This window comes from Mirounga leonina, unplaced genomic scaffold (assembly GCF_011800145.1).
Source record: "Mirounga leonina isolate KUSES-001 unplaced genomic scaffold, KU_Mleo_1.0 Mir_127, whole genome shotgun sequence".
NCBI classification, from domain to species: domain Eukaryota; kingdom Metazoa; phylum Chordata; class Mammalia; order Carnivora; family Phocidae; genus Mirounga; species Mirounga leonina.
In genome coordinates this window covers 80,039,842-80,062,051 of record NW_023270316.1, presented here as the reverse complement: position 1 = coordinate 80,062,051, position 22,210 = coordinate 80,039,842, and the positions used below count along the sequence as shown (strand labels likewise).

The 22,210-nt window shown below is 37.8% G+C and overlaps 1 protein-coding gene across 3 annotated transcripts in view; it reads left to right on the top strand.

Moving 5' to 3' along the window:
- Positions 1 to 22,210, top strand: part of MPHOSPH8 (M-phase phosphoprotein 8) — a 53,129-nt gene that overhangs the window by 24,055 nt on the left and 6,864 nt on the right. For 2 of the 3 annotated variants that reach the window (XM_035003767.1, XM_035003765.1), the window contains exons 3-10: positions 2,819 to 3,664; positions 5,162 to 5,261; positions 6,376 to 6,630; positions 13,444 to 13,569; positions 13,653 to 13,741; positions 16,205 to 16,345; positions 17,083 to 17,169; positions 20,604 to 20,758. In XM_035003767.1, coding sequence (XP_034859658.1) covers positions 2,819 to 3,664; positions 5,162 to 5,261; positions 6,376 to 6,630; positions 13,444 to 13,569; positions 13,653 to 13,741; positions 16,205 to 16,345; positions 17,083 to 17,169; positions 20,604 to 20,758 — 1,799 coding nt within the window. The remainder of the gene's footprint in view (positions 1 to 2,818; positions 3,665 to 5,161; positions 5,262 to 6,375; positions 6,631 to 13,443; positions 13,570 to 13,652; positions 13,742 to 16,204; positions 16,346 to 17,082; positions 17,170 to 20,603; positions 20,759 to 22,210) is intronic. The other variant, XM_035003766.1, reaches the window with a different exon arrangement.

The following is a 22,210-nucleotide window of genomic DNA, read 5'->3' as shown; positions in this document are numbered from 1 at the left end:
GTATCTATTTAATAGTTTCTGCCTGTCTTTATTTTGATGACTATCCAGTCATTATTGGTTATCTGAAGCTCATTCTTTAGTATAGTGGTTCTCCAAGTGTGGACTCCAGGCCAGAAGTATCAGTTATCTTCATCTGGGAATGTGTTAGAAATGCAGTCTCTGGGCTGCACATCGTTGGATAGAGCAACCAGCTGCCTGTGTTTTTGGGGTTTCTTGGTTGTAGGTTTTTGTGTGTGTGTGTGTGTTTTTTTTAAGATTTTATTTTATTTATTTTAGAGATTGAGAGAGCAGAGGGAGGGAGAGCACAGAGCCCAACACAGGACTCAGTTCCATGATCCTGAGATCATGGCCTGAGCCAAAATCAATAGTGGGACGCTTACCTAACTGAGCCATGAAGGCACCCTGTGCCCGTGTTTTGATAAGCCCTCCAGCATTCTGATGCATGCTAAGGTTTTAGAACCACCTCTGTAGTAGAAGGGCTCATGAGAGCCTAGAGTTCTTGAATTTCATAATAGTTGTCGGCAGTCTTTATATTGAAAGCCAGTTTGACTGAATATAAATTCTGGCTCACATTTTCTTTTGTTGAATATCTTAATGTGTTATTCTGTTGTTATCTGGCATAAAGCACTACTCTAAAGATGAATCTGAATTTCTTTCTCTTCTAAGTGACTTGGTCTTTTTGTGTGATGCCTCAAAACTTTTGTTTATTTTCTCTACTGTCTTGTAGGCGTGTCTTTCTGGCATGCTTTTGTTGTTTTAGAGTACTCTGTTCCTTGGTCTGTTTTTTCTTGTAACAACTTAGTAAAACATCTTACCCTAATTTTCTGCTGTTTATATTGATATGAAATTACTTTTTCTGATGTTTTGGAAGGCAAAAGAAGAGAATAAGATAATTTTTTTTAGCTTAATGGCTCCTGAGCAGTTTATTATTTTTATGAAGGGTTAAAAAATATGGCCTTAGACTTAATGAGATTTTTTTTTCTGGCTTTGGTTTTACCCTGCCTCACTTTCTGCCCCCCTCCCCCTAATATCTGAATCTTCTCTTTTCTTTGTTTCTATTTTTCCTGTCCTACTTTATTTAGGATCTAATCTTAGCAGTTTCTCCTCATCTTGGGGCTTTGTCATGGAAATCCTGGAAGAGAGAGACCATTGGCAGTTACTTTTGAGAGTTCACAGGACCTGGCCCGGGCCAGCCCTTCACATGTCCACAGACAACCTGCAGTCACCCTGTACATGTACACGTTCTCCCCTTCCTTCTACTCTTCTCAGGTTGACCTGTCAGTCTTTGTAGTGATTTCTCTCATTTGCTTTCTCCTGTGTAGGTATTCATAACAGTCTTATAGCTCTTAGTAGTTTGTCCCCATACCTATATTTTGGGGTTCACTGGGATATTATGCTATTTAATTTTGTTGTAGATATTGTCTGTGGGGGTTTTGTTTTGCTATCCTACTAGCTTTGTCTTTTTATTTATTTATTTATTATTTAACTGTTTTAGTAAACTCTACACATGGGGCTTGAACTTACAACCTTAAGATCAAGAGTCACATGCTCTACCAACTGAGCCAACCAGGCACCCCATAGCTCTGTCTTTTTATAAAGCAGTTCAGGGTGATTCAAAAAGTTAGGCCAGTTCCACCATATTCTCACTATCTTGTTAACCTCAGTGATGTTCATTTCTTAGACACTATAGGAAAAATGGTTTTTTTTTTAATTACACTTTTTAAAGATTTTATTTATTTTGTGGAGAGGGAGAAGCAGAATACCCACTGAGCAGGGGGCCCGATGTGGGACTCATCCCAGGACTCTGGGATCATGACCTGAACCAAAGGCAGACGCTTAACCAACTGAGCCACCCAGGCTCCCGGGAAAACGTTTTTAAAATGTCCCTATCTTCCCTCCCTTTCCACCCCCATGTCACTTAGAAGAAGAGACTTTGGGGAAATGGGAACTGAAAATACTTTGCATAGTGTTTTTGTGTCTATTATAAATTTTTTTTTTAAGTTGGTCTTTTTTTTAAAGATTTTATTTATTTATTCATAAGAGACAGACAGAGAGAGGCAGAGGGAGAAGCAGGCTCCCCGCTGAGCAGGGAGCCCGATGTGGGACTTGATCCCAGGACCCTGGGATCATGACCTGAGCCAAAGCCAGACGCTTAACCAACTGAGCCACCCAGGCTCCCTATTATAGATACTTCTAAGGTATGAGGTTTTTTGTTTGTTTGGGTTTGGTTTTGGTTTTTTTGTTGTTGTTAGCATTAAAAAATATATTTTCCATAGGAGATATTTCAGGTTATAACACAAATCAAATCAATTGGGAAAGTAAGATTTGTGTGCAGTCTTGCCCATTCCACGTATAACTAACTGTGAAATACAACAGCACCTTTAAGGATATCTAGGATCTAGTCTTTTTAAAAACCTTGCATTTGGAGTGGTAACTGCTTTTTTGGCAGGCAAGAAAGTCTGTACAAATTACTTTCTTGGTTTTTTGGAAAACTTGAACTTCAAATCATATAAAATACACCATACATAAGGCTTGTATTGTTCATTTCTGCTTTAGTTTGGGACCTTCAGCGACGCTAACATTTTTTTGTCACTGTGTTTATCCGCTTTTTTAAAATGAGACTCACTGTCATCGCCAAGACCTATTTGCTAAATCAGAGACATAAGTAATATACAACTTCAATTTAGATAAATAATTATAAGAAGTTGAGAAACTGCTTGAAAATAAAAACATTTCTACCAGATTTCATTAGTACTACTTTTCAAAACCTTTAAATTGCTATGTTAATGACTATTAAGTCTTTTTTTATATTTTGTAGAGACTGTCCTTAAATAATGACATATTTGAGGCAAATTCTGATAGTGATCAGCAAAGTGAGACAAAAGAAGATACTTCTCCAAAGAAGAAAAAGAAAAAATTAAGGCATAGAGAAGAGAAAAGCCCAGATGATATGAAAAAGAAAAAAGCAAAGACTGGGAAACTAAAAGATAAATCCAAACCAGACCTGGAGAGCTCCTCTGAAAGTTTAGTTTTTGATTTAAGGACAAAGAAAAGAATTTCAGAAGCCAAAGAAGAATTAAAGGAATCCAAAAAGCCCAAAAAAGAGGATACAAAAGAAACTAAGGAATTAAAGAAAGTTAAAAAGGGTGAAATAAGAGATTTAAAGAATAAATTAAGAGAAGATTCCAAAGAAAACAGAAAAACAAAAAAAGAGAAATGTGTTGAATCTCAGTTGGAAGCTGAATCAAGTATACTTAATGAGTCCTCTTTTCAAGAAAATGACAATGAAGATTTACATTTGGACAACAGAGAAGAGAAACAGAAGATTAAAAGCGTAAAAGATAAAGTAGGGCAAGATGCAGTTCAAGATGTTTTTGATAAACAGCCAGATGGCTTTCTGAGTGCTGATGAGGATGCAGATGTCAAAGCAAAGAGAAAAAGAAAGAAACTGAGAAAGACTGAGGAACTTAAAGAGAGCAAAACACTAGAAAACAGGAACCTTTTCCTAGAGAAGAAAACTATATATAAGAAGCAAAGGAATCAGGACAAAGGCAAAAGCACCACAGAGTTAGATAAGTTGCCACCTGCACCTGTCCAGACACAAAAGAGTTCAAGAGCAGGTTTGGAAGAGAGAGGCCTCTGGTCCCCTGACTCAGGTGGGGAGGTAAGTACTCTGGGGATTGGTTGAAGGGCAGTCAGAATCTCAGAGAATACAGAAATGTTCAGATCAAGCTGGCACTCTTTTTGAGTGGTCAAGAAATTTCACAAAACAAAGAGGAAACAGTGAAACAAACTATAAGAATAATTTTTCTGTGGTTAGGGAGTTACACTTAATATGTGGCTAGAATGAGCGGTTATAAATGCTGAAGATCATCCAGCTTTTGGACCTCCCAAGCTTATCTCTTAGTCTTAAAACTTGCTTTTTTAAAGATTACAACTAGAAAATTCAGGGCTAATTTGTGAACAAAAGGATTTTTTTTAGGGGTACTCAGTTGGTATGTAGCATTGTGTAGTAACGCTGAAAATAAGCTTTTCATCAACTTAGCTTTTCCTTACTTGATATTTTTCCCCTTCTGTCTTAATATACTATTTTTTACTTAAATAATATGCACAAATATTTATAAGCCTTTAAATCTTAAAAAAATGTTTAATAGGATTTTATCCCATTATTATAAAAATTATTTTTATGTGGTATTTCAAAATGTAAATATTTTCCACATTATGAAAGTATTCATATATGCAATATTTATCAAGGGCTACAAAAAGATCTTTTTTTTCATCCATTCTTTGTGGATTTATCGTAAGGAAATCATTTTAAAGGGGGGAAAAGCTAGGTATACAAAGATATTTATGGCAGTGTAGTTTCACTAAAACTAATACCAGTCAAACTAAATGTCTAGCCATGAGGGAAATGATTAAGAAAATGTTGTTGCATCAACTTTGGGTGTTATCTCTCTATTGAAATACTAATTATGAGGTCAATGTAGCAAAAATAGAAAAGTTTTTAAAATGTTAAGCTGAAGAAAATTATACATATGAACTCAGTCATGTAAAAATATCTGTGCAGTATAAATAAAGGAAAATGAAAAATTTTTTTAAAGATTTTTATTTTATTTATTTGATAGAGACACAGCGAGAGAGGGAACACAAGGAGGGGCCATGGGAGAGGGAGAAGCAGGCTTCCCACTGAGCAGGGAGCCCGATGCGGGGCTCGATCCCAGGACCCTGGGATCATGACCTGAGCCGAAGGCAGACGCTTAACGACTGAGCCACCCAGGCGCCCCAAGGAAAATGAATTTTAAACAACAAAATTATGTAAATTTCCAAAGATCAGAAGGGAGAATGTGGAGAAATAAAAATAGTGATGTTTGGTTGGTAGGACTATGGGAAAATTTTTTTGGAATTTATTTTTAATAATGAAAAAATATTTAGAATGAGGTGTTGGGTTTTGAATTTGGTATCTTGTAAATCATCACGGTTGAGGGATAATCTTGATTGAGGAAGCAGTTGATGTGAAAAAAGATTTAATAATTAGTGATTATGTGCCATAGTACCTAAAATGCAGCCACTGATGCCAGGAGCCTGCGTTTTCCAATTTTCAGATATATAATATCAGTGCTTTCTGTCTTCTTGTTTTGTGTCTTTCATTTGTCTCTTTTAGGAGAAAGAGATTAAAAAAAATGAACCCAAAGAAAAAAACCAAAAAAGGCATGATTTGGACAAGGAAGAAAAAGGCCGTAAAGAGCCAAAGGGATTAAAAAGTGAGTGTGAATACTAACATTTTATCATTTACCATTGTCATCTTTTATACAAAGAATTTAATTTACTGTGAAGACATTCTCTCTTTTCTGACCTGCAAATTAGAAAATTTCATTCACTGGAGAATTTAGAACTTTATGCTACTTTTATTTAAACAATTACTTTATTGTATAACAGTTCATATTGTTTCTGTAATTAATTTTTTCTCTTCTGTTCACTTTGTTGTTTCTCCTTTTGATGGAGTACACTAGAATTAGAGATACTGTAAATTAGTTGTGGTAGAAAAGTAAATGTCTCTTTATAGTGGATGCTGAATGAGACAAACTACTGTTAATACATGTGTGTATTTAGCTCTGGGTCATTTGTATAAATATAATATTGAATATAAATTTTGGATCAGAAGGATACAACATATTGAGAATCTGTGACATGTCAGTACTAGAATTAAGTACCTTATAAAACATTCACCGTTAACAGTATTTGAATACAACCCCAATGGATAGTTTAGTTCTTGTACCAAAAGTACTTGGAACACATGCTCTCATGAAGCAGTGATTCTAAGAGAGAGATTATTTTCACCTGGTTTTTCTCCCAAAAGCTGTATATAGCTGAGGGTAATATTCAAAGTAGAACTGCCTACAACTGCTAAATAGCTGCCTACAACTGTATCTGAAGTTAACCTTGCACAAAAATGATTCCTGGTGGTAAGTGGGGGAAACAGAAGGGTGCCAGCACACTCACCAGGAATCATTTTTGTGCAAGGGTAACTTCAGGATACAGTTGTAGGCAGTTGTTTTAGCAGAAGGACAGTGGTGGCATGACTAGGATTATTTTGAGATTCACTGTATTCAGTAGGCCTTTGTCAAAACTGGGAGTAGTGTTGAACACTTAATTAACAGCCATTCACTTTAGAGACCCTTTCTAAATATTGAGCAGCCAATAGAAAGGCCAGCTGAAATAACCTCATGGCTTTGAATAGTAAATCTGATCATGCTTTATAACCAAGGCAAATATTAGTAAAAATTTCAAAAATAACTGTTCCCTTAACACCCAGATTTTCTTTTGGTTACAGCAGAAATTTGTGACTCATTTATTCTCAATTTTATTTTTCACCAGCATTTAAGGAAATCAGAAATGCATTTGATTTACTTAAATTAACTCCAGAAGAAAAAACTGAATTTCCTGAGAATAATCGGAAAAGAGAAGAAATATTAGACTGTAAAATCACAGAAGATCACAAAACCAAGGAAAACAAGCAGTTACTTAAAGAAAGGAGAAATACAAGAGATGAAACTGATACTTGGGCATATATAGCTGCAGAAGGTGATCAAGAGGTTCTAGACAGTATGTGCCAAGCAGATGAGAATTCTGGTATGTGTGTAGTCATTTTGCAGTATTTTTTCAGGGTAAATGCACCATATTATTTCACTCTCCTTACTCTTCTCTCCCAGTATAATTCTGATCAGAAAATAATGGAGTAGATTTTAGCGATCTCCTGACATTTTTAAATACATTTTTATAAAATTGAAGACTTAAGTCATTCTGTGATTTCTAAATTCATTAAACAAATATTTTCTGAGTTCCTATACTATGCTCAACACATTTAGAAATTATAAAGATTTTGGTTTTCTACATTACCTACTCTTGTCAAGCAGTCTGTTTCTATATCTTACTAGATTTCTTTCAGAAAATTATCAAATACAGGCTTATTTGTATTCTGCCTTTTAATTTTGCAGTAACATTTGATAAATAAGATTATATTATAAATGCCGTCCTGGGGATGTTGGAATGGGCTGCCAAGGAGGGGAGAATCATGTGTAGAGTCAGAGTACAATAGCTGTAGCGAAGAGTAATAAAGAGTCGTGTGTGTGTATATAAAACTAGGACAGAATAAACAAAAGAGGTTAACCTGATAAAACTGTTATTTGTGAATCTTGAGAAACAGAGAATTTTTAAAATATTTCAAAATATATGGCAGGCTAGATACTCTGGGTGGCTCTCATACTGCAGAACAACTAGATTCTGAATACTGGGTAAAACATGCTTTTTGATACATTGCTGAGCTTGTAGGAAATTGGGACACTTTCTAGGAGGAGTAGATAAGAGGGAGGAAAGAGGTTACCCACAGGGCAAATGCCAATAGCAGCACTCCTGTTGGGATATTAAACAGTAAAGAACAGATAGTAGGTATTGGTTGCAAACTCAGAATTTCCCTGGATGAAATCTAAAACCAGCCCTGGTATGGGGAGTACAGGAAATGACCAAAGGAAGACACTGGCCATTCCAGATTGATAGGTAGCAGGTTTAATAAACAAGGGAACTTATATACAAAGCTTGCCTGGGTTGGCCACAAGATGAGTAGCGCACGTGCACACACACACCCCTCCTCCTGAATCTTAGAAGTTTATATAGAGGCCTTAACTGAGTTCAGTCACATATTTAGTCCAGATGGTCTCAACAACACCTATATTCTCAAGGATATGAAATAGCTCCTGGTATGGGAATGGTGTGTACATTCTTTTTTTTTTTTAAAGATTTTATTTATTTATCTGACAGAGAGAGACACAGTGAGAGAGGGAATACAAGCAGGGGGAATGGGAGAGGGAGAAGCAGGCTTCCCGCGGAGCAGGGAGCCCAATGCGGGGCTCGATCCCAGGACCCTGAGATCATGACCTGAGCCGAAGGCAGCCGCTTAACGACTGAGCCACCCAGGCGCCCCTGGTGTGTACATTCTAAGGAGACACCTCCGATTGCTCAGGTCCAGCCTGTGGGTCAACCCAAAGTCACATCCTCTTGATGACCTCCACCAATAGTAAAGAGCATCAATAAAGCCAGAGGTTGGTTCATTGATAAGACTAATAGACAAGCTTCTAGCAACACTGATAATGGAGAAAAAAGGATGGTTTACACAACAGTATTTCCATTGAAGAAAAACACATGGTTATAGATTGTGTCCAGATTAAAAAGATAATTTTCTGAGCAATTTTTTACCAATAAATTTGAAAACAGAATGAGATGGGAAAATTCCTGGAAAAATATGGTTTAACAAAACTGACCCAAGAAGAAATACAAAAATTGAATAGTTTTGTAACTATTAAAGAATTAAAGAATGTGAAATAGTAATTTAAAATAACCTTAAAAATTTAACACTAGCACAGATAGTTTCATATGCAAGAGCTTACCAAACTTATAAAAAGGTCTTCCTAAAAATAAAGAATGCTAACTCATTCTATAGGCCCATCATAATTTCAGAACCGTAATGAGACAATAACTTTGTTAGAAAGGAAAATGACAGGCCAAGCTTATGTAAATATCCCAAACAAAACATTAGCAAATTGAATCCAGCTGTATATAAAAACATAACCTCTTATGATCAAGTTAGGTGTTCCCTAGGAATTCACTGTGTAAAGGAGAAACTGATTCAAGAACATTCTTGATTTTTAAAAAACAAAACCTAGCAAACGATGAATAAAAGGAAGCTTTCTTAAATTAATAAAACATTAAACCTTTGGCGAACATCTGTCACCACTGTTACTCAACATTATTCTAAGGTCTACCCAGTCCAGTAAGACAGTGAAAAACAAAAGATATAAGCATTGGGAAGGGAGCTTCCCCCCACCCCAGCAAAGCTCTTCATTATCAGATGTTATATATATGAAAAACTCAGTCCACAAAGTTTTATGTTAAATGTTTAGCAAGGTGACTGGATATAAGACCAATATACAAAAGTTAACTACAGTTCTCTATATTTCTGTACAGTGTACATTTCTGCAAACATTTCTACATAAATAATATAATCTTAAAAAATTAATTTTCAGTAAAAAAAATAAATAAGCATTGGCGAGGATGTGGAGAAAAAGGAACCTTTGTGAACTGTTGGGGGAATATAAGTTGGACAGCCTCTGTCGAAAACAGTATGGAGGTTCTTCAAAAAATTAAGAAAAGATACCATATGACTCAGTAATTCCACTGCTGGGTATACCCAAAGAAAAGGAAAACACTAATTCGAAAAGATATATACACCTCTATGTGTATTGCAACATTATTCATAATAGCTAAGATTTGGAAGCAACCCAATTGTCCCATCAATGGATGAATGGATAAAGAAGCTGTGGGGTGTGTATGTACACACACACACACACACACTCTCTCTCTCTCTCTCTCTCTCTCAATATATTACTCGACCATGAAAAAGAATGAGATTTGCAACAGCATGGATGGACCTACAGGGTATTACACTCAGTGAAATAAGTCAGAGAAAGACAAAACCCCCATATGATAATCACTTTTATGTGGAAACTAAAAAACGAATACACAAAAAGCAGAAACAGATCCATAAATACAGAGAACAAACTGTTGGTTGCCAGAGGGGTGGGGATAAGAGAAAGGGCAAAATGGGTGAAGGGGAGTGGGAGATACAGGCTTCCAGTTATGGAATGAATAAGTCACCAGGATAAAAGGTACAGCATAGGGAATACAGTCAATGATATTGTAATAGTGTTGTCTGGTGACAAATGGGAGCTACACTTGTGGTGAACATAGCACAAGGTATAGAGTTGTTGAATCACTATGTTGTACACCTGAAACTAGTGTAATGTGTGTCAGCTATACTTCAATTAAAAAAAGGTAGGGAGATGAGAAATCAATTTTCAGTAGCAACACATTTAAAAGATTGCTAAGAATATTGTATATGAAGATCTGTAAGACCTATATGGAGAAAATTATAAAAACTTTTTGAAAGTTATTAAAATTTATACCATTTTATTAATAAACACAGTATTATAAATGTGCCATTTTCTTCAAGTTGGTCTGTAGTGTCACTGTGGTTCCAATCAATTTCCCAACATAATTTTTCATGGAATTTATAAATACCGATTCTAAAATGTATGTGGAAGACTAACCAAAAGCCAAAACCAGTTAACCCAGTAATAATCAAAACCTGCTGTGTAAAACTGTAGAACTAGATACAGTATTTACTTTGCACAGGGAAGTTTAGATTAGTTTCAAGTAGAGGCCTCAGACTAGGACCCTTGCAGTTGTGGAAACTAGATAGATGGTAAGTGGCAACACAGATCTCTGGGAAAGATAAGCTCTTTATAGATGGTGTGAGGATACTTGGTTATCCATGTGGAAGAAACCATACACAAAAACCAAATCCTGATGGATTAAGGCCTTAAATATAAAGAGGACTGTTAGGTATTTGGAGGATAAAGGATCATATCTTTAAGATCTTGGAGGTAGGGAAGGATTTCTGAAACGATGCAAAAAAGTACCATAAAAGAAAAGACTGATAAAGTTGACTGCAAAACAGTTCCTTTCATCAAAGTTCCCATTAAAAAAGGTGAAAAAAACAAAGGATTGGTACTCAAAAATATGTAAAGAATTTCTTCAGTATGATACTGTATTAATTAGGACTCTCCAGAGAAATAGAATCAACAGGATATATATAAAAGGAGTTTTGTTATGAGGAATTGACATGTGTGATTATGAAGGTTTAGAATAGTCCCACAACCTGCCATTTGCAATGTAGACCCAGGAAAGCTGGTAGTGTAATTTCAATCTGAGTTCAAAGGCCCGAGAACCACAGAGCTGATGGTGTAAGCCCTGAAGTCCAAAGGTCCAAGAACCCGGATTCCTGATGTCTTAAGGCAGAAGATGGAGGTCCCAGCTCAAGAAGAGAATCTCTCTTCCTGTGCGATGCAGAGGATTGGGTGATGCCTGCCCACACTGATGAGGGCAGATCTTCTTTAGTTCATTCTATTGATTCAAATGCTAATCTCCCAGAAAGGCCCGCAGAGACACACCCAGAAATAATGTTTTACCTGCTATCTGGGCATCCCTTAGTCCAGTCAAGTTGACACCGAATTAGCCGTCGTAGATACCAATTTCTTTTTAAAGATTTTATTTATTTGAGAGATAAAGAGCACACGCGTGCAGGCGCATGCACCAGCACGAGTAGGAGGGAGGGGCAGAGGCAGAGGGAGAAGCAGACACCCCGCTGAGCAGAGAGCCTCATATGGGGCTCCATCCCAGGACCTTGAGATCATGACCTGAGTCGAAGGCAGACACTTAACCGAGTGAGCCACTCAGGCACCCAATACCAATTTTTATAAAGCTAAGAAACAACTGTAGATTTTTTAGGATATATGTATTTATGGCAAAACCATTTTTAAAAAGAACGAAAGGGAATGACAGATTCAAACTCTGGATCCATGACATTGCTGTGGTGGGGGGTGGCATGGGGTGGGAGTGTTTAGGCCCCAGAGTGGTTCTGTGCTCAAGTTAGTGCCGTGTTCACGGATGTTCACCTCCTAACACATTCTTTAGTGTTACTAAAAATGAAGTTTAGGGGCGCCTGGGTGGCTCAGTCGGTTAAGCATCTGCCTTCGGCTCAGGTCATGATCCCAGGGTCCTGGGTTCGAGCCCCGTGTTGGGCTCCCTGCTCAGCGGGGAGGCTGCTTCTCCCTCTCCCTCAGTTACTCCCCCTGCTTATGCTCTCTCTCTGTCAAATAAATAAAATCTTTTAAATAAAAATAATTGAAGTTTATTAAAAATAGAAAAGGCTAAAACTACCAGATGCCGAGTCAAGATCCAGTACTTGGTAGGAATAAACGTAGGATTTTGAACCAGTTGGCTATGTTAGAGACCAAAATCCAAACTACAGCATACCTTTTCTTATTATTTATGTTGTATGTTGTTGTTACTTAACAACAGTCCTGTAAGTTAGGTGGTATTATCTCAACTGATACGAACCCTCATCTGTCCTGCTTCCCAGATCTTTCCATGGTTCTGTGGGGCTGCCCTAGAGAGGGAGGTCCAGCTGTGGGCTCAGATATGTCTCAGTGAGAATATGGCTCTTGGCTTATTGAAGTGTTTCTGAGCAAATCACAGAGCCTCTTCGCCTTGTTTTCTTACCTGTAACATGTATCCCTGTATAGGTTATTGTGTGTGTGCTAAGTTATGTAAATACTTTAACACTTCTCACTGAATGTTAGCTACTTCTACTATTACTACTACTGTTGTTTCTCAGAAAGTGAGGTACAGCCAGTTTACATGACTTACTCAAAGCCATGCAGTTGACGAATGGAGCTGGGATACAGAAAAGCCAGTATGTGTAGCTCCTAAGGCTGTGCTGTTTTCCGATGGAATGCTCTTGGAGGTAGCAAAGAGAAGTGTTGGTTTGAGTTGAAAGCTTTGGAAGAATTTCCTTCATTTCTTTGCATGTCTTTTACAAACTTCATTTCTATGGCAGTTTAACTGTCTAACATTTGTTTAGTTTGAGGAATTGGTTTTAGGTGAAAATACTTTAACTCTTACCATAAAATATTTATGATTTTTGCTTTTTAAAATAGCACAGTTGAAGGGCGTCTGGGTGGGTGGCTTAGTTAGGCATCCAAATCTTGATTTCAGTTCAGGTCATGATTTCAGGGTCGTGGGATCAAGCCCCCACATCGGGTTCTGTGCTGGGTGTAGAGACTGCTTAAGATTCTTCCTCTCCCTCTGTCCCCCCCAAATAAATACATAAATAAAATATTTAAAAATAAAATAAAATAGCACAGTTGTTTTCAATACTCCCCAATGAGTTATGCTCAAATCTTATTTGTTGCACCGCCAATAGTGGATGAACATGTCCTTTCCTAATGTTAGGAAAGCCCCTGGGTCAGACATGGGAGGGAGGAAACTAGCACTTGCTTTGTGGGTAGGCGGGAGCACAGAGGGCTTCCAGGAGGAGAAGCTAGAGCTGAGTCTGAAAGATCAGTGACTAATTTACATACAGGTCTGGTTTACACATTTAGAATGACTTTGCTTGCATAAATGATTGGAGGCAATGTATATCCAAGAATGGCCAAAGATAGAAATGTTAAGAGATTCCTCTTACTGAATCCCTGTGATTTTTCTTTCTTCCTTTGAGCTACTTAATCTTGTATTTAAAATTCATAGTTCATCATTTTATAATTAATAGATTACCTACTTATCTTTATGCCTTTGAAGCACCATGACATCTAAATGTGGATAGTTAGTATTACTTGACGAAGAAAAGCAGAAATTTAATTAAAGACTCAATTACATAATGAAGTATGTTACAAATGTGTATGAACCTTTGGTTAAGACACCACACACTTAATAAAACAACATTGTTACAGGAAAAAAAATGTGTATTAATAAGGCTCTTCTGTGTTCCAGATGGCAGACAACAGATTTTGAGTTTGGGCATGGACTTGCAGTTGGAATGGATGAAACTAGAAGATTTTCAAAAGCATCTTGATGGGGAAGATGAGAACTTTACCACAGCAGATGCAATTCCAAGTAGTGAGTAGTTTAGGAATTTTGGAGGTCCTTTTCATGAGTCTAGATATGTGAAGCTTAATTTACCTGAATTTCTTTCATTGTAGATTTATTGAGGGATGCTGTGAAAAATGGGGATTATATTGCTGTGAAGGTTGCACTTAATTCAAATGAAGAATATAACCTGGACCAAGAGGTAATATGTCTTAGTAAAATCTCATGAGATAAAGATGGGAAGTAGCTCTTTTAACAAAATTCTGTTTTATTTTTCATTTTTTAAAAATTAAAAAAAGTAATGTTCACTGAAAACACAGTAGAAATGTATAATGTAGAAAATTATAGACCTTGTGATTCCAGCCCCAAGAGTGACCATTTGGTTTAGCTGTGGCCTGGCTGGTTTTGTCTGTGGTTGAACCTCTGCTGCTCTGAGGGGCATAAAATGACTCCTTGTGTCCTTGTCACTGTTGATGTTCCATTTGTAGTCACCTGTTCACAGCAACTGCCCATGGTTCTGTTGCTGCAGGTTTTTCATTCTGATTTATAGGGGGGTTTTTGTTTTTTGTTTGTTGTTTTAATGAAAGCGTATTCACCCTTTCTTCCTAGTTTTTAGTTTTTGTTTTTTGAGTCTTTTATTGCTTAGAGGATTTTTATTTTTAGATAGTCACATCTGTCGATCCTTTCCTTTATGGCTTTTGGGTGTCTTGCTTACAAAAGATTTTTATATTCTTCAGTATTTTTGCTTTAGTGGTGGATTTTTTTTTTTTTTAAGATTTTATTTATTTGACAGAGATACAGCAAGAGAGGGAACACAAGCAGGGGGAGTGGGAGAGGGAGAAGAAGCAGGCTTCCTGCTGAGCAGGGAGCCCAATGCGGGGCTCGATCCCAGGACCCCGGGATCATGACCCGAGCCAAAAGCAGACGCTTAACAATTGAGCCACCCAGGCAGCGCTAGTGGTGGATTTTTTTTAGGCTTAATCCTTAGGGGTTACAGTTCAAAAAAATTATTGGGATTTTGGGTAAAATTGCATGAACTCTATAGATTAATTTGGCTGAGAATTGACATTTTTACATTTTGAGCCCTCCAAATAAGAACATGATAACTCTACATTCATTCAGCTCTTCACTTACTCCTAAAGCAGTTTTATAAGTTTTTTTCCTTTGTATGGTTCTTACACATTTATTTTAGATGTGTTCCTACATACTTGATAATTTTTAAATTATCTTAGTATGATCATTAGGATCTTTTTCCTCCCACATTTTGTCTTCTAACTGGTTATTATATATGTTTGGTGAAGCTATTGATTAGTGTGTGTGCGTGCGTGCATGTGATCTCAAGTCACTTTGTGAAATTCTCTTACCGTAATAATTTTTAAGTCACTTGCCTGGGATTCTCTGGGCAGAGAATATGATCATCTGCTAAAAAGTAACTATTCTGTTCCCTTTTTCTCCAGTAAAATTTCTTTTTCTGGTCTTTTGAACTTGGTGACATTTTGAAGAATAGTGATGATGGAAATGATCCTGTCCTGTGTCTGATCTGAGTGGGGATTTCCCCTTAGGCTGTGTGTGAAGATTCTCTTTCCGATGTACTGTTGTTGGTTTCTCGTGGACAGTAGCCTTTCTCTTTTTAGACTTCCTTTCTTTATTTACCTGCTTAAGTTTCTATCAAGGATGGATGTTGGGTTTTATCAGATGGGTTTTTTTTTTTCCTACTTTAATACTAATGTAGCTTGGTCTTTATTAATAAATTAGGAAAAGATTTTTTCCTTTTAACATGTTTTGTAGTAATAAGATACTTTATAAATGAGAGGAAGTGCACTATCTTACTTCAGTTGATTTTTCTTTTGTGTTCCTTCAGATTGCTCATACAGGTGAATTCTGCTAAGCTTTCAGATTACAGCCAAATTAACTACAGTATTAGAACTTGGTTTTAGCAGATGGTATTTAATGGTTTGGTATTCCCATGTGTTTGTTTCAGTTAATGATTGGAAATATTTTAGCTATTAATTACCTTTTTATTTTTTGTGAACTTTATATAATTTTATCTTTTTAATTTCTCTATTTTGTCATAGCCTCTTAGAAACCAATCATATCAGTGTCCTGTTTCCTGCTTCTGAATTTTCTTCTTTATCCTTTGAGTAGCCAAACTATCACTTCCCAACAGTTATATTCATATAGGCCACCATTTGTAGTGACAGCATTCACTTAGCCTGTCATCAATAGAGTGGACTTAGGTCACGTCTAGTGGTCATTTCTAGCCTTAGGTCTTTCGGGCCAACTAAATGAGTATCACGAATGTGTGAGTTTCACCTGTTTTACCTAGAACACAAGGAGACTTCTGCGCCTGAAGTGTGCGATAAAGAAATACCTTTGCCATTTTATAGCGTCAAGATATGAATGTGATTCATTGTATGTCAGGCAAAGTGTTGATATGATAGGCCTTACAACATGGAAGTTGTAAAATTTTATGAATATATATGAAAGAAATTGTAATATTTCTGATTATTTATTATAAGGATATTTTCGTGAAAACCTAAAGTACCTGCTTAAATCAGTGCATTTAAATGATTTCACATTGAAATACCATAGATGAAAAGACTTAGTTCTAAAATTTTTCTGATAGACACTGACATGTTTTTTTTCCTCAACAAAACCAATGAAGGATTCAAGCGGCATGACTCTGGTGATGCTCGCCGCAGCAGGAGGGCAAGATGACCTGCTGAGGCTCCTCATCAGGAAGGGGGCTAAGGTGAATGGCAGACAGAAGAATGGGACCACCGCCCTCATTCATGCAGCTGAGAAGGTTGGGAACTCAAAAGGCATCAGTTTCTTAGTCTGTGGGAATTCCTGCCTGTGGACCAGAACAGAGTCTGTTTCTGTAGTGAAATATAAATCTCAAATAGTTACATAACTTTAGAATCTCATATTTCAGCTCATCTAGGACTTGTCATGAATAGATTTTTTTTTTTTAATCAACAGTAGTACTTTATAATTGAATTTTCAAAGTGTGATTTATCTAGTGGGAAGTGAATCATATTGAAAAAGGACCCCGGGGGTGCCTGGTTGGCTTAGTCTATAAAGCGTGCGACTCTTGATCTCAGGGTTGTGAATTCAAGCTCCATGCTGGGCATAGAGATTACTTAAAAAAAGAAAAAAAGAAAAAGGGCCTCTGATTAATGTACTAATAATGCTGGTTTCAATCTTAAATCTTTTAAAAATCTTTTCTAATTGAAATTAAGTGTTCCTTTTGATTAAGAACTTAATTAAAATGTTCCCACATATTATCTTTTTAAAGGATTGATATACGGAGTTTCTTATGTTAAAACCAGTATTTAAACTTCCGGTTGAAGTTGCTGTCAAATTGTGTGTGGCTGTGCATGGGGCCTAAACAGTGGGGCACAGTGAAGAGCCATGTTCACTCACCTGCTTTGGATAGAGTCTGAGTATTTTTCCTGATAGCTAAAAATTTCAAGTCATCAAAAACTATCTTACTTTTAAAGAATTTTGAGAATTAAAAATGCCTTTTTTTTTTTTTAATAGAACTTTTTAACTACAGTGGCTATTCTTTTGGAAGCAGGAGCTTTTGTTAATGTCCAGCAGAGCAATGGTGAGACTGCTCTAATGAAGGTAAATACTTCACTTCGGTTCTGACAGATGTTCCTGTTGGTACCTCTGATTGCCAGGCACTCTGCCAGGGGCTGGGAATATGATGGGGAACAGGACACAAGATGTGTAGGAGAAACAGGTCAGCAAAATTAAAAGCTAGTGTGAGCCATGGGATTACATAAAAGTTGATACCAGGCTCAGCAGTGCGGATTCAAGGTGGGACAAGGTAGGGCACCTGGCTGGCTCAGTTGGTAGAGCATATGACTCTTGATCTTGGGGTCATAAGTTCGAGCCCCGTGTTGGGTGTAGAGATTACTTAAAAAAAAAAAAAGGTGAGACAGGCTGGATGTGATAGGTGGCTGAGCTGCATCCTACAAATGATTATGAGCTGGCAGGGATAAACTGTGTAAGCGGGAACTGGAATAGGATATGCACAGAGAACTGGGAGTGGAAAAGAACATGATGTACTTTCATTATTATTTTACATTGGTGGATTCATCTCCTTAGCTTCCGATTTCTTCATGGGTGTTTGGAATTGTGGTTTGCTGACCATTTTGAGTGGAAGGTTGTTAAAGCCTCCCCCATGCCTCACCCTTTAATTACCTCTCCCTGTTTAGCAGTTTTGTATTTGCCTCTGCTGGGGCCCAGCCTGGTCTAGCATGTTCCTGTGGCAGTTTTAGGTTCCTGGCCTAAGATGCCATTAGGACATAGCGGGTCCTGACATCGAGCCATGCGTTAGTTCCCTGCGTGGAGGCTCTGTCTTATTGCCCTCTTCCTAGATACAGTTTTGTGCAAGGAAATTGACCCAAGTAGGTGTTTGTCTGCAGTACCTATTTTCAGCAGTCTTTCCTGAGTCAGTAAGAGAGCACAGGTATAGGCCCTAGTTAGCATCGGGCTTGGTTCTGAGGGTGGTCTTGAATTTCTGTTATTCTCAAGGCTGGGATCACCTTGCCCCTCAACCTTCTTCCACACTCAGGATGTGGACCTTCCTCACTGCTTGTGTTGCCATTTCATTTTTGGTTTATGGAAATGCTTGCTTTGTTCAGGAGCCCTACTTTTGAATTTTAATTTTCCTTGTGTGCTTCTATTGCCATATGCTTAGAGTAGAGGTGGCACCTCAAATATGAATTAAAACTTTGTCCTATTGAGAAATCACCAGGTACATTCTAAATAGCAAATAAGTAGTCTGGCGCATAAAGGTGTGCACATAGGGCAGTGAGCACGGACACCATCTACATCTGGGACGAGGAATTAGGGCAACTTGATCCTGAGAGCAATTGGGAGCCACTAAAAGGTTTAAGCTGGAGAGAGACATAATCAGAATAAAAGTGGTTGTTTTTAATGTTCCTTAGTTCAGTACGGGGAACAGATTGGTTAAAAAGACAAGCAGTTTGCAGACTTATAGGGACATTTTTAAAATTAAGTGAAATAATAGTGTGTACCTAGGTAGTGACAGTGGAGATAAAAGTGGGTAGACTGACCAGCGGTTTAAGAAGATAGAATTCACAGGACTTGGTAACTGAAGGTGATGCTTGGTAATCCTATTTCCTAATTTAGGGAACTCAGGCAGTATACAATGGGAGTACGGTTGCATTTGAACTGGAAATGCTCAGATGATGTTTCACATGTGCATCTTTAGCTCAGGAGAGAGGGTTCAGCTATAGATTCAGATTTGGGCTCATCGGTATAGACCGCACAATTGCAGCCCTAGGCTGAGAGTGGGGTCACCGCTGAGAGTTGGAAGGGAAAGAAAAGCAGCGATGGAAGGCAGCCACATAGGAAAGACCAGAGAAGGGGGAGGAAGATCAGGAGAGAGAAGTATCCTGAGCGGTTCAAGGAGGAGCTGGCCTGCGGTGTCTGCTGAGGCAGAGATGCCAAAGGAGGAGGCTGAGAAATGCCACTGGGAAGGAGCACTGGAGAGGGTGTTGGTGCCCTCGTTTCTCAGGTTTGAGGGGTGTGGGACTGCAGGGGCTGAGGAGGTGGATGCTGGATGTAGCAGGCACTTAGGAGTTAATCTGCAAAGGAAGAATGCAGTGTCCAGAGGGGAAGGGGCCAAGGGACTGTTGCTTCTTCGTAGAGAAGAGCTTAAAGCATGTTTAACTACTGTCTAAATAAGACTGCCTATAACTGTATTTAAATTTCATTTTTGGTTTTTTTGTTTTGGTTTGGTTTTTGTTTGTGTTCGGGTTTTTTTGGTACTGGTTCCTTAAGCTTTAAGGATTTAGTATATTAAATTGGTTTTTAGAATTAGAAGAAAGAAACATGGGGAGAGATGTTCAGAAATTTAAGAAATTTTTGAATTTAAATTTAAATTTCAGAAATTTTTGAAACAAAATTGAAAAAAGCCTTTCATCTCAGAAATAATATTTCTCGGTTGTTACCAGAGTGTGAGGGTGTGGAGAAACCATTCCCACCCACTGATGTGGGGCATATAATTGGTTCCAGCAGGGCTTCTCAACCTTCCCGCTCCTGACATTGTGGGCCAGATCATTTGTGGGATGTGTAACAGCATCCCTAACCTTTGCACCAGATGCCATTAATACCCACCCTGTAACAACCAGAAATGTCTCCATACATTGCCTGAATTCCCTTGGTGGGGCAAAATCACCCCAGTGAGAACCACGGGGTTATATCATTTTGAAGAGCATTTGTCAGATCTACCATGAGATGCATGCCCTTTGACCTAGCACTTGCACAGCTTAGAAACCTACTCTGTAGTATCTAAGCTGTGCTACTAAGTGGTAGCACACCAGATGGCCTTGTTCTTGTAGGAAAGCTTACTGGCTTGCCCTGGTCCTTTACAATATATCTTTTAATTGCGGCCTCAATGTTGTGAGGCAGAAGTACTGTGATCCCCTTTTGACAAATGGAAACAGTGAGACTCAGAATTAGGGACTTAACTTCAAGTCCCATAGCCGGTAAGTAACAGAGACAGGAGAGAACATGGATGTAGGTCTTTTTACTCTAGAATTGGTCTTTGAACTGTGTCCAGGTCCATCTTAAATTTGCCGAATTCAAATTTGTATCTATGCTTAATTAGTCTCCTTTAAAGCGGCTTTTAGGGAAATTTTGGAATTATTTTGTGATGCTAAGAGACTTGGTCTGAAAAATGGAGCGCACTAGAGCTTAGAAACGCCTGGTGTTTATTCTGCCTTGGGACAGAAGTATCTTTTTCAGAGTTGCCCATTTCCCCAGAAGTCAGGGATGAAATTGAACGTAGCACAGATTTCAGTACTGTTCACTGAGTAAAAGGAGCATACCACTTGTTTGTTTACATAACAGTTTGTAACCCTTGGTGAAACCTGATGTCAGGTTTTCTTCCCCCTCTCCAACATTCTTGTCTTTCTCTTCACAAAGAACTCCTGGGCTCACGTGTGGAGAAGGGGGAAAACACAAATTGGTAGTTAACTTATTTTACAGCTGAGTAATTACTGCTCCTTTTTTCTCCATCATAGGCCTGTAAAAGAGGAAATTCTGATATTGTACGACTTGTAATTGAATGTGGAGCTGACTGCAATATTTTGTCAAAGCACCAAAATAGCGCACTGCATTTTGCAAAGCAGTGTAACAACGTGTTGGTGTACGACTTGCTGAAGAATCATTTAGAGACGTAAGTGTGAGCAAATATGCCATGGTTAAGTCACAGAGTCTGTTTGGACACATCATAATTAGAATGGCCTGTGTATAATTGCTCAGACGAAGATTGTTAAGTGGAAGTCCTGATGGGTTTCTGTTCTCAAAAGATCATAAATTTAGTAAGTGGCATATGAATTATTTTTCTGACAGTTACTGAGGTCTCAAACTTTGAAATTTAATACTGTCCTATCTAGGACTATCTACTTGAAATCTTAGTTATGCTCGTAATTTGGCTCATGCTTTCTTAAAACTGTTTAATCTGTAGTTCCTTTTTTTTAATAGACAATTTTTCAAGCAGTTTTAGGTTCACAGTGAAGTTGAGCCAAAAGTACAGAGAGTTCCTACTTATCCTCTGCTTCCATATATGCACAACCTCCCCTCCTAACATCTGTCACCAGAGTGGTGCATTTGCTAAAACCAGTGAACCTACAATGACAGTTACCATTCAAAGTCCATAGTTTACCTTAGGGTTCACCTTGGTGTTGTGCATTTTGGGGTTTTGACAAACATGTAATGATATGTACCCACCATTAGTGTCATACAGAATAGCACTGCCCTAAAAATTCTCTGTGCTCTGCCTGTTCATCCCTTCCTGCCCCTGCCCCTTGACCCATGGCAACCACTGATCTTTCTGCTGTCTCTATTGTTTTGCTTTTTCCAGACTGTCATGCAGTTGGAATTGCAGTATTGCCCTTTTCAGATTGGCTTTTTTCACTTAGTAATATGCATTGAAGATTCATCCATGTCTTTTTTTTTTTTTTAATTTTTGTTTGCTTTAATTCCAGTTAGTTAACAGTATTATATTTCAGCTGTGCAATATAGGATTCAACAACTCTACATTACTCAGTGCTCATCACTCTTAATCCCCTTCACTGATTTCCCCCATCCCTCCACCCACCTCCCCTGTGGGAACCATCAGTTTGTTCTCCATAGTTGTCTGTTTTTTGGTTTGTCTCTTTATTTTTCCTTTGTTCATTTGTTTTGTTTCTTAGATTCCACATACAAGTGAAATCATATGGTATTTGTCTTTCTCTGTCTTATTTCACTTAGCATTATACTCTCTTGATCCATCCACATTGTTGCAAATGACAAGATTTCATTTTTTATGGCTGAATAATATATATACCACCTCTTCTTTATCCATTCATCATCTATCGATGGACACTTGGCTGCTTCCATAATTTGGCTATTGTAAATAATGCTGTATAAACATAGCGGTCCTCCATGTCTTCATGGCTTGATAGCTTATTTCTTTTTAATGTTGAACAGTATTCCATTGTCTGGATGTACCACAGTGTATCCGTTCAAGTTCATTATTTTTCAAACGAATTCTAAATCATTTTATTTCAATTGAAAGTTCATACAAGTAATATAGTAGCTTTTTCCTTAAGAATGATTTTGGCTTACTCAGCCATAGGGGAAGGGA